The sequence below is a fragment of the Haliotis asinina genome, chromosome 10, assembly GCF_037392515.1.
Source record: "Haliotis asinina isolate JCU_RB_2024 chromosome 10, JCU_Hal_asi_v2, whole genome shotgun sequence".
Lineage (NCBI taxonomy): Eukaryota > Metazoa > Mollusca > Gastropoda > Lepetellida > Haliotidae > Haliotis > Haliotis asinina.
The window spans coordinates 34,091,522-34,104,458 of NC_090289.1; the positions used below are offsets into that span (position 1 = coordinate 34,091,522).

Sequence of the window (12,937 nt, forward strand, 5' to 3'; positions counted from 1 at the left end):
GTGTGTGTGTGTGTGTGTGTGTAGGAGTGAGTATGTGCGTACGTGTGTTTCACGTATGTGGTGGTTGGTGTGCGTCTTTATGTATGAGTGTGTGAGTGTACGTGTTTGTAACTTGTATGTGGTGGTGTAAGTGAGTTCGAGCGTGTGAATCTGTGTGAGTGTTGTGTGTGTTGCGAGTACCTATTGTGTATTTGGTGGCGTGCATTCACACGATCACACGATATACGTGTGCATATGTGCATGATTGATGAACGTATGTTTCCGCAACTGGACGATCATGATAGCATCTACGAGTTTTTCTATGTGTGTGTGAAGATTTGCGTCACTGGCATCCATACTTTATGCTCGAAGGGAAGTGAGGATCCATCAGCATTCGATGTTAAGACCGCGAATCTTCATAATTTTACCTTATCAGTTGAACATTCAAATCTCAGAATTTTATTGAAGTAACTAATTTTAAGGATAAAATTTGTTTAACAAACGATGATCCGTCAAATCGCACTATTTGTTTGTATTACAAGGGGGTATGCACATTAAATGAAACACCGAGAACAAGTAGGGTTGGTCAAAGTTATCGCTCATCACACACAATACGTGCATTTCTTTCACTGTTCCAACTACTGCGCTTATTCCCTTGTAATGCAAACCAATAAAAGCAATTTTTTCTGATCGTTTGTTAAACAACGTTTATTCCTAAGTTAAAATTAAATTCAACGATTTGTTTTCACTGCAAATAGACAATAATACCATGTGTTTTTCGGACTGTACTATTGAATTCCTTCTGGAGGGTCTATATCTACGTACATATCAAGATTGTGTTTCATTGTTGCTTAAGTATACAGTCCCAGTCTTATTCATTACACTCCTCTACACTGAGTCTAACAAACCCTGGCGGGAGGTCGCGTCAGGTACTTAGACAAGGTTACTTAGACTGCTTATGATGCATCTTTGAATTTCAACTTTACTACATGTCGGACAATGTTTTCTGCTAGATATCCCTTAACACATCCAAGATACAAAGCTCTGAAAGGAACGTACCTTAACTCAATCCTGTTATTTGCTTCTGATATTCAAGAAGGGTAGAACCAATATTGGTTAACGAATGTAGACGAGCAGTTATCTCAAGGTTAATTGTATCACAACAGAGCTTAGAGCAGCTGTTACCTGAGTTAAGCCAGGGACTGGCACAAAACCCAAATATGCTTGTTAGGCACCTCTTGTTTAACGTGGACCCGAATGACTTCAAAATGCACAATGTCATAATTTCTTCTTGAAGAATCGTGTATTGTGTCGAGAGAGAAAGAAAGGGCTTTTAACATTTTCTGAAATTCGCGGATACGTCGACATCGCTGTAAGACCCCTCAACCATGACAACATATTCAGAGCTAGGAAATATTAACGCAAAATATCGCTTTATATATAGTTTGTGTGCTGTTTTGCCTGTAGTTACATCACCGTGGGATGTGGATGTAATCCCTATGAGACACACCGGAGATTTCCGGGATGGTGGGATAGCCTAGAAGTTAAAGCGGTCGCTCGTCACGCCGAAGACCCGGGTTCATTTCCCCACGTGGATACAATGTGTGACGCCCATTTTTGTGTCCCCACAGATATTAGTGGAATTTACTAAACGCGGCGTAAACTAAAAACTCACAGGCTGGATATTACCATTGTCGTTTCATTTTCTAACTTATTGAAACAATGTGGACACATGGCAAATGAGATATGTGCACTTTTAGATCTTCTGTATAACTTTTTGTTAAAACCAGCAAAAAAACATCGAAACTGAGTCAGTGTTCAGAAAATGAACAAATGAACAGAAGGTAAAACTCGTAGTTAGGTTTCAGGCATTTTATCAAGTTTATAGGTTGAATAAGTCTGCAAGTAATTGGAAGCAGTCACAGAAGCTGATCACTCTTGATAATAAATATCGTACATCTATAGTATTACGTATACACATGAAGAGCTCTGAGATACCCGTGAAGATCCGGTCTTCAGCAACCCATGCTTGCCAAAACAGGTGACTATGCTTGTCCTAAGAGGCGACTAACAAGATCGCTGACTTGGTTGGCACAAGCCATCTGTTCCCAGTTGCGCAGATCGATGCTCATGCTGTTGATCACTGGACTGTCTGGTCAAGACTCGATTATTTTTAACCCCCGCCAATAACTGGAATATTGCTGAGTGCGGCGTAAAACTAAATTCACTCACTGTTACCAACCTCTTGGTTAGACCAAGCATACGACAAGTCATGCTAGATGCGTAACTTACGCACTGCTGAGGCCAGATTAGTATCTCCGGATTCATCTAAAGATAACAAAAGATACGATATTTTCGAATTTCGAGAATCGGACTGTCTGAGCAATCGTATCCACTACGATATTACTCTCGCGTCATAATTTACAGGCAGTGGATATCGTAAGTATGCAGCATGACATAATACAACGAAATCATTTCATCTCTTTCCACCTGCACCTGGGGTGTTCGGAGCATAGATACTATTCAAATAAACATTTATGTTTACGCACTACTGCTCGAAATAGATTTTATGCTCCTGTTGATACTTACACATAACTATGCACCTCATAAGTGCCCACATAGATCATTCTCTGGATATATGTCTTTAAATAACTGAAAGCTAATGCCGTCTGAGGATTGTTTTTTCTGAAGTTTCATTACGCTTATGAGTATGCAGTTAGTTTTACTTTTATATGAAACATATGATCTGCTCTTATTAACCTACATATATCTTTAACGCCAAACGTGCATCGGTATGGTTACTTAATCTTCGTTCTCGCTGAAATAATTAAAACATCTGTGACTTAAAAAGCAGATTTCAAACTACCAGATTTGCAAACTAAGTACTGTACATCAGTTCGTGAAGTGTAATTACAGCACTTCGTTAATATTGCCTAACTTTATTCTTAAATCTAAGATATACTCTTCAAAAAAAATAGGGGATCTTCTTTTTTTTTATTTACGATTAAAAATATTTAAATATTTAAGAGATTTATCGGAGTCAATCAATGTTGATATGATATTATTGAATGTTTTGAGAGTGCATCACCATTTGCGCTTCCTTACAACCATAGTTATTTGTAATGTAGTCGCTTTTGAAAGATGATTGGTGTATGGCATGTAATTTGCATGTATACAATTTTCATTTTAAAACAAACGATTAGAAACAAACACGAACAAATGTGTGATGCAAGATGAGTTTATGAAAAAAAATACTGTTGATTTCTCGACCTTCTTGAAAAAACGTCAAAATTGAGAATGGAACCCCATGCACGTGTATTGGGCTTCTTCGTTGTGCACGCGCATATCATGCGTTGTGTTTAGAGGTGGTAATAGAGGGAAATGGTGGCGCGTTCACACTTCCTATCCAAATTGAAAATTCAGGTTCCGCTACTTTTATGGAGAGTATATAACTTACCACTTTCATGTTTGGGATACTTTTGTTTTACTGAGGAAGATACTTGAATGTGAATATTTGAAGGCAATGACATTAAAATCATGTTAGTGGATGGGTGAGTATAGTTTTACGCTGCATTTATCACTATTCACACTATCTGTCGGCGGTCTGTTAATAATCGATTCTGGATCAGGCAGATCTAATGATCAACAGCATGAGCACCAATCTACGAAATGGGGATAGGACCTGACCACCTGGTCCCGTTAATCGACTTTTTTTACATGTATGACTTACTGAGGATAAATAGATAAATTCTAACCCGGGTATTCACAGGCGTACCATATAAGGTTGACGGATGTAGGTTCTCCAATGGTATTATCTTACTAACAACCCTCTAACCCTCGGGGAGCATTTCTACAAGTGGTATTTTAAGACAGTAAACCATACTCAACACCAGGTGTCCAGCTCAACTATTCAGTACATCAAGTATAGAACGAATCTACACACTGTTTAACCTGTCAGTATTTGAAAGCTAAAACATCCCTCGACCCTAAAACCACAACACAGTTGTAAAGTTGCTTGTTTGGACACAGGTTAACCCCGAAATAGCAACATAAATTGTTTTTACAACGTAAGTTCTTTTTGGGACCTTCTACAAACAAACAGAGTATAGATGATGTTAGGATATGCGTCACTGAAGTAGGTGTTATATGCTTTTCCTCGCGCAGCTCTAACATTTTCACTTTCCGGATAAGTTTAGTAGGTTTTGGTCTGCAGATCCATTCGAGCAAAAATAAACGCAGCTGAGCTTTATTTACTAATGACAGCAAACCAGTAAGTCATTTGTTGAAAACAGGAGTAAATGTTATAGTCGAAGAAACACGACGTTTCCTCATTTAAAAGTGAGTGTACATGTGAGTGTGTGTGTATTTATGCATGCGTATGTGTGCGTTTGTGTTTCTATGTATGTTTGTGTGGATATGAGAGTACTAGTGTTTGTGTATGTGTGATGGTATATGTCTCTCCTATCTTTCTCTCGTTCTCTCTGTGTCCCTGTGTCTGCGCGTGTGTATGCATGTGCACTTCACGCTTTTGAGAGTATCTTCACAATATTCAGTTTGGTATGAGGGTAGGCTAATGATTGCTTACCTTTCACGACCAATTTCTCATACCTTTATGCTTTCTTTTACACGCATTTCAAACTGTAGCATTTGATCGATACTAAATGTATCAGTCTTTTGTCAGTCTTTTATGTTGCAAGATGTGTTCATACAAAATATGTTGCGATGTTACCAATACGATAGATTGTTCGCCGAGTTTTAGTATTCCAATAAATTATTGATCACTGCACACTTATACATATTAAAGCCTTTTGAAGAGGCTGAACTATTAAGTGTAAAGCGCAACATATTTACAATATCTCTAAATACCGTTAAGATCTCGATTCTGTTTTAAAATCTAAACACTATGATGTAGGTCCGACATGTTTGAGGTCGACGCCACAGACATTTTATGTCCAAGGCAGCACGCAAAAGATTGAAGATCAGAGTGATCTATGCCCCTATTTCCCCAGATCTGTTACGGAGGAACTTTAAAAGTTATAAACATTACACAGTGACCCAAGGCAGTGCTGTGGCTTGTAGCACGACTGTTTCATACATTTGAACGTGGTTGCTCACATGTGTAGCAATGGCTTTCTTGAGAGAACCATACAGACACGTTCGGTTAGGTGTTTATTTATGGCCGAGGTGTATAGGGAGGTTCTGTTTTATACATCTTTTCTAGACTTAGTAATATCTGGCAACGGCGTTGGCAAGGTTTCGGTAGATAGAGCTCAAATGAAAGGTTTCAATTACTTTCCCAGGTTCCTATTGAATTAACATTCTCAGTTAGTGAGATATTTCAACGCTCTCTCATGTGATGTATATCCATAGAGTCTTCAAAGAGTTATGACATTGTAACGTATTCCTCTCACACTGTGAATATGAAAGCGGGTCGAACAGAAGGTGAAAAAGAGTAAAACCCTTCAAGACTCATTTCGCCGCGATAATATTCAGCACCTTCCTTTCAGTATTTTCTGTTTAGAAACTGATATGTTTGATCAAGTTTTCATTTCATGGCATATAACACCTAACATGGAAAGCCTGTTGTATAGTATCAGTGTTATGCAAACAAACCATTACGGCCCCTGGGTGAGGTACATGTAATGATAATAACATCTTTATATACATCCGTGAAGATCCGAGTTAGAATTGATCTTCAGTAACCTATGCTTGTCGTAAAGGCGAGTAGCGATATGGGATGGTCAGTTTCACTGACCTGGTTGACGTCACCGTACTCCAGTCGTACAGATCTATGCTCATTACGTTGTTCTGATCTGCAGAAGATCCTTGTGGAAAACCCATTTCCCGTACTCAAGCTTATGCTATTAAACAACATGATATGTCGATAAATACTAAAGTAATTTGAAACATTAACGAATGTGATTAAAAGGTTGTTTTTTAAAGACCATGAATAATTTTGGAATTGCGGAATGATTGTAACAACTGAAAACTTTCAAGCGTTTGATTGTTTGTTATATAACAGAAAACATTGGACAACATTGAGAACCTTAAGTGAAGTAATGTCATATGTCTTAATAATAGTAAATACCTTGAAAAGCACCTTTTCATAAACACGGTGTAACTCAACGCGTATATCAAATAATGAGAAACATAAGAATGACGAAGTTATGGTTTATTAGTTTATTAGCATATTTAGATTATATAGTTTACTTATAGTTTCAGTATGTTTATAGTTTAGTTCCACGTGCATTAAAGAAGCATCTAAACAGATCATTTATGACAAGATACAGGGAAGGAGCCCGTCGCATTCATGAGGCACATGTATGTATTTAAACTGACGCACAAAAGAAAGTACACACCTGAGCTTTGGGATTATGATATTTAATAAAAATATTTCTAAAAGTGTTTTGTCTGTGACTCGCAAGTCATAAGTTTACGTGCTGCCAAAACACTTAAGATTTCGTAGCGAACTGCGACGGTGTCATTTTCCTTGTAGGAACGTAGACTATTCAGTATATGTCTCACGTCTAATGATGGTCTGCCAAGTAGAGTTAATCTGGCCATATATCTGTTCGGGTCGGGGCCACCATCTACTATATTTCAATGGCCGGTTCTCGCTCCTCTGATAATCTTGGTGCTTTATGTGCCTTAACTGATACAGATCATTCACATTCAATTCAACAACGTTATGATTTTCATGACAACCTACACACAGGATATCTGTGGTGTTTGCCCACACAATGCTTGTGACAATCACAAAACGTTTCACAATATTTAAGCTGTTTGTTGGAAAATGACGTTTGTATTAAACAAACACCTTAACTGTGTCAGTTATGATAAGGCGAGCTTCGCCCCACGGTATGTTGTTCTACATCTCCCTAGCCGCATCATTCACAAGGAAGCAGGTGCTGGCAACGTCTACATCAGCCTGACAGCGACAACACCAACATTTCCTACGGCTTGGGAGCGGCTCAGGTTTCTTAATAAGTCTACCCTGTGTTAGCAACACCGCAACGTTACACGGCCTGTTTCGTGGGGTGCCTGTTTTCGTCTTGGTTCCCTTCTGAATTACTGTTGACTTTATTGCCTTGATGTCGGGGAGAGGTTTACACAGCTCTATGGTACGTCTTCATATGTCAAATACCTCGTGGAGAAATGACACGTACAGGCCTTTGTTGAATTACTGATGAATCGGACACAGTCTGACACTGTGCTTCGAGACTTCTGTTGCTCCATTACACTCGAGCCATGCGAAGTAGTCCCTTATCACACTGGTACTCAGACGAATAGGTAAACAAGCCGGTGTTTGTAGTGCTAGGAGGTTTGTAACTTTGGTTTACAGTTAACATTTTTCTTTGACATTTATAACGTTATTGCTGGCTGATAATAGCGAGGATGTCTATCTCTGATGTTCTCAGTCACCTGTAGGCTGTGTCATTGTAAGACTGGGTCATGTAGCTTCTTTACAGACCCGGCAACACATGTCCAACACTTCAAATTAAATGTTCAAAATTGTGCATGTTTATTTCTTCAGTTTCAGTCTGAAATCTAAAACATCTATTTTTAGAGTCTATTTGTAGTTTATCAGCCACACTGAATACGTTTGGTATTCTAACAGTATTCTAACAGCTCCAGGACTTCATGTTTACATTAGTCAGCTTGTGAGGTCCACTCGAGCAGTTTCTTTCTAAGATAGTTTCAACATTATCATAGGACTCTAGGACAAACGTTTCAGCGTGTATACAAATTTCAAAGTTTCAGTAAGGTTTTTACAAAGAATAATGGCATTTCCAAATTAGATGGATCCTTGACAAAAATGTCCCATACAATTCCTTGTTTTGACGCCTTCCCATTTGGTTGATCAGATAGACTAACATCCAGTCTCTGAAACGAACGCTTTACAAAAACAATAACTGTTCATGAAAATTAATAAGATATAACGAAAAGGAACCCACTGAAATTCTTAATTTTCTGAAACTGTGGAATTTAGACTTGCCACATATTCTAGACTTGCTTGGGCTTTCTTGTATATAGTTGTTTCAGGGTCTGTATGGCAGGCTATTGTTTAGACGAACACTGGATTTTTCTTTGGACGTTTGTGCCGGGGTAGGACACGCTGGGCGTGAGTTAACACCCTATCTTCCAGCAAATGACATAGTGGCATTCCAACAGAAGGAAGTTTTGTATGAATATAGATTTTGTCTCTTTCAATTCATTCGAAATACGGCGTTTCCGACAGAGTCCTTTTTGTGGTTTACAAAATAACCGATTCAGTCAACCAGAGCTATGATCTACATACAGAGACAAAACTACCTCAGTGAGTGAAATCAACTACGAAAAGTAATTTTGGTGAATGGTAACGGTCGTAAGCGTTGTACTGTATTACGTCAGTGCAAAAGCCAATCATAAAGGGAGCAAATCGTTCGCTGATAAGTAAAGATTATCAATATAACTATTTCTGCATTTTGAAATAGAATTTGTCTTTGTTTGTTTGTTTGTTTGTTTGTATGGGAGGGGTTTTTTTTTTGTTGTTTTTGTTTGGTTTGAGTTTTTTGCTAATACTGAGGTCGGACCAATCCACTCTCAAGCCATCCAATCTAAAAGATATACATCTACGCAAATAATATTTTTGTTCTACCTATCCAGTCAATTTAATCAGCAGATTGGAAGTTTGGAAGAAGCTAAGCTCTAGTAACCATAACACATTCATGAGTGGCGCTATGGCGCTGTCACGAGAATGAGTTTAGATAAATAAGGGCGGTGAGGTAGCCAAAATAGGTTAAAGTGTTCGCTAATCTAGCCGATAACCCGGGTTCGAGTCCCCACAGAAGTACAATATGTGAAGCCTGTTTCTGAGTCCCCCGTCGTGATATTGCTGACCTATTGCTTATAGCGACGTAGAGCCATACTCACTCTCTAAGGTGAATATGGGATTTGAAGACACAAAACGTAAATATGAGGAAATTAGCCCTGGGCAGACTGTATCATATTTGTCACATTGTTGAACAAACATGCTTGTCTTTACCTTTACCTAGTTTTTATCCATGGTAAACAGTAAGATGCAAGCTCCAGCTCGAGTAGATATTGTTTATGATATCAATATATCCAAAATAAACAGAAGCGACAATACCCTTTCTATATCCATAAACAAAATTCTGCTAAAGACAGAGTTGATTTACAATTCGGACTATGTGTTTATGAATCAGTGTCAAAGAGTGATGATGCCAGCCGTCATAATGATAGAGTGATGATGCCAGCCGTCATGATGATAGAGTGATGATGCCAGCCGTCATGATGATAGAGTGATGATGCCAGCCGTCATGATGATAGAGTGATGGTGCCAGACTATCATGATGATAGAGTGATGATGCCAGCCGTCATGATGATAGAGTGATGATGCCAGCCGTCATGAACGCATGCAAGGGCTTGTCCATTGTTTGCCTGGAGAGTCTATAGCGTATGGTATGTCAAACGGTAGAACGGCGGCTTGTGCTTTGTCCCTGCAGGATTGTCGAATATGTCAGTGCAGTCTGCATCTTACAAGTAAGGTAGAATAGTTCTAAAAGCGTTCGTCCGTCAGGCCAAAGACCCGGGTTTGATTCCCTCCATGTGTACAATATGTGAAACACATTCCCAATAGCAGGGAGCATCAAAAATGGGTTTTACGCGGTGCACCATGTGCGGAATCGAACTCGGGTTTTGGGCGTGACGGACGAACGGACGCACAACCACAATGCTACTCACAACCCTTAATCATCACATGAAATACAGAGGCTTGTAACAATAAATATATACATATAGGGCTTCTTAAAGATATTCTCACTCATGCTAGTATCCACAATTTTACCTCCCACATAGCTTAATAATAAACACAGACGTATCGGGAGTTGGGTGTTTGTAGTTTACTTTGAATCCTTCTTTCGACAAAGGTATTTCTATATTCAGCAGAACAGCAAAAAGAGAACATTTAGTACACTGAAACATCAGCTGCATATTTATTTGTTTTAGGTATCTCTATTTCTAGGGTAAACACCTGATGAAGTTTTGATATTTGTTGGACAATAAGCTATTAATCTTTCGGTTAAATATAGGGTTCGTCGCAGATTTCACGTCCAGCTTTGTTCCATCAGGACTTAATGTAGAAACACTCAGTGTTCGAGTGTTTAGGATCAGGCAAGTCGTGTTGGTTCTTTCACTTCACCACAGCGCATCAACGGAGAAGCATACCCACATAGCCGGAATAACGTTAATCAGGCCTCGGCGAGATGTGCACTAATTAGATCCAAGGAACGAAGTAGAAGGAGATGTAGATTCCGACTGGATTGGAAGGATAACTGGATGAAGTCATGGCTTGTGATACATTCTTCGTTGATGCTCGGACTGGAGGACGTGGTGGACACGTTCCGTATGGCAGTCTGCTGAAGACTGTTCGTTACATAATAACAAATGGTACTGGGGTATTTTAATTCGTAACTTTATGACACGAGTAAGTGAGTGTGGTTTGACAGCGTTCAGCAATCTTCATGCGCTATGAATGGGTTTCACGAATTGTACCCTTGTTGGGAATCGAACTCGGACTTCCGCCGTGACCATCGAACGTCAACCACAAGGCTACTCACGACCCTTAATAATTACATGAAATACAAAGAAGCATGTAACAATAAATATATACTGAAACAATGATATTAAAATATATTTTAACCAAACACGTTAGTAAGTTGTGGTGATGATACGGGTGTTTAGGAACCCCAAAAGTATATTTAACGTTTTCAATATTTGGTACCTCGATTATTGAGCGAAAATATTACATTTTATAATGTATATTTTATCATGTTTTCATTTTTCATTTGAAATTTCTATTCTAAATTTCTATTTTATATTTATATTATATATTGTGTTGTATTACATTTTATAATGTATAATTTATCATGTTCTAATTTTTCATTTAAATTTTCACTTCATTCCCGCTAATATATCTAAACGATATTTGTGTTCGAACAGAAAGTGAGTGAGTCGGTTTTTGTAATATTCCAAGAATATATCGGTAAACAGAACCTCATAAATCGGTTCTGGAATCGAATGTAGGCAATTTGCGTGAAGAATGTGTTTGTTTCAAAGAGTTTTGCGTCTGACGAGTAATCCTATTTATACTGTGTAAAACTGTGCTATTCGCTCACTCATGAACTTTTCATATCATTAAAGGACCGGTGCTTCCTTGATGGTCTTGGAGTGACTTTTAACACACGATGTGAATGTGTGGTTTGACCTCCAGAGCAAATCAATGACATTACATTCATTGGAATTTACAGAAGACGGCAATATCCATTAAAGTCAAGTTTCAAGTACAATACTAGACTAACGCTTAACCTCTGAATATATCATTTTCATGTGAACAAACAATTAGATTTAAATTGGAACGGAGATTGAATTTGAGGAAATTAATACTTACTTCAGCTTTGCAGAAAGGGCTGGGAAGACGGAAATATATTATCAATGCGGTTAAGGGACTGTGAGAGAAAGACACATCAAATAACGATATACCTTCAAATCATAATGAAGTGATTATTATGACACCTAGATATTGTTTTAAAAAACTATGGAGACGATAACAGGATCGTAATTATCCACGAAAGAGTGAATATTATTATGTATCAGCATTTATAAGATCTACCCGGTGGGTCTTCATCAGTTTCAGGTAAACCTAAACGTTTTGTGTGTGCATTTCTCTCCAGTGAGGGCATGATGCTACATCAGGTCAGCCAACCTTATGTGAATAGAGTTATATGTGCTACCAACACTATACATGGCCGTACACCACGAAACTTAAGTTATTATTAGTTTCGAAATTATAATTCGTTAACACATTTGTGGGTGACAAGGAAATAGATCCTGCAGTGATATCAGATTTTCAGATTTCAGACTGATCACTCAAATGGTGAATACTGTTGATTATGATGCAATAAGCCTCATGACGTCACATAAAACAATGGCGTCAAGTTACAGATCGAAGGTGATATGAGAATCAACATTATATAAGCTGTATGATAGTCGCCTTGCAAGCGATCGTCTGTATTACCTGAATTCGTAGCATCCTATTAATCACCTTCTGCATCACAAGATGCACCGTAGAACGAGCAACCAGGTAAACATGTAATATACACATGCAGTATTTACATGCAGTATCCATGCAGCAGCTGGCCTCTGTACTCACCGCTACGTAGTGTTGTCAGCACTATCAGAAGAACAAATATACATCCTTTACACAACTTCAGTTTGGAGAAGATGGCACGAGTATGAGAACACTGCGTCATGTCATTGACACAGCAAACCCCAGCCAGAGCGACCTGTCTGTATCAGTCTTCCACACTCTAACTAGCGTCCACACAAGTCACCCTGACTGTCAAACTACGGCATTGGTATTTCTCCTCCAGTTCCACACAAGTGTTGAAACAGAAAATTAAGTTCCAAAAACCATGGTAAGCCATAACACTTCATTGTGCGCTCGCTACTTCCGAGTTAGAGACTCTCGTGCGCACGCGCGTCTTTCTTGGAGATGACTGGAATATTAAATACCTCTGCTGGTGGGGTAATCAGTAAGCTGAACGGCCGTGTGTTGTGGGGATGCTCGCGGAATGGTGAACCGTCTATCCTATGTAGTTCGTAGTTGCGGTGATGGGAGTGCTTGGATGAGAGCGTCCATAATTCACGTGATTTTCAACCACGTATATACATTCCTAAGCGTATTACATATTTGTTGTGGTAAATCATCTGTGAATGTTTGCGAACTAAGCATGGACTTCTCAGTACACAGATGGTTCCTTCCAGCTTTTAAGAACTTTTTTCATATTACATGAAAAATATAATTTATTTGATGGCAATGTGTTTTCAAAAAAGTCATTTAAAAGGGCGCTATATAAATACTAATTCTATTTATCAAATGCTTATAAAACTGTAAACT

General features: G+C 38.6%; 1 protein-coding gene across 5 annotated transcripts in view; it reads right to left on the reverse strand.

Annotated features, from left to right (window-relative positions):
* LOC137298009 (multiple epidermal growth factor-like domains protein 6) overlaps positions 1 to 12,493 on the reverse strand; it is a 94,730-nt gene extending 82,237 nt beyond the window's left edge. For all 5 annotated transcript variants that reach the window (XM_067830036.1, XM_067830035.1, XM_067830033.1 and 2 more), the window contains exon 1: positions 12,191 to 12,493. In XM_067830036.1, coding sequence (XP_067686137.1) covers positions 12,191 to 12,290 — 100 coding nt within the window. In that variant the 5' untranslated portion in view covers positions 12,291 to 12,493. The remainder of the gene's footprint in view (positions 1 to 12,190) is intronic.
* Positions 12,494 to 12,937: the final 444 nt, after the last annotated feature.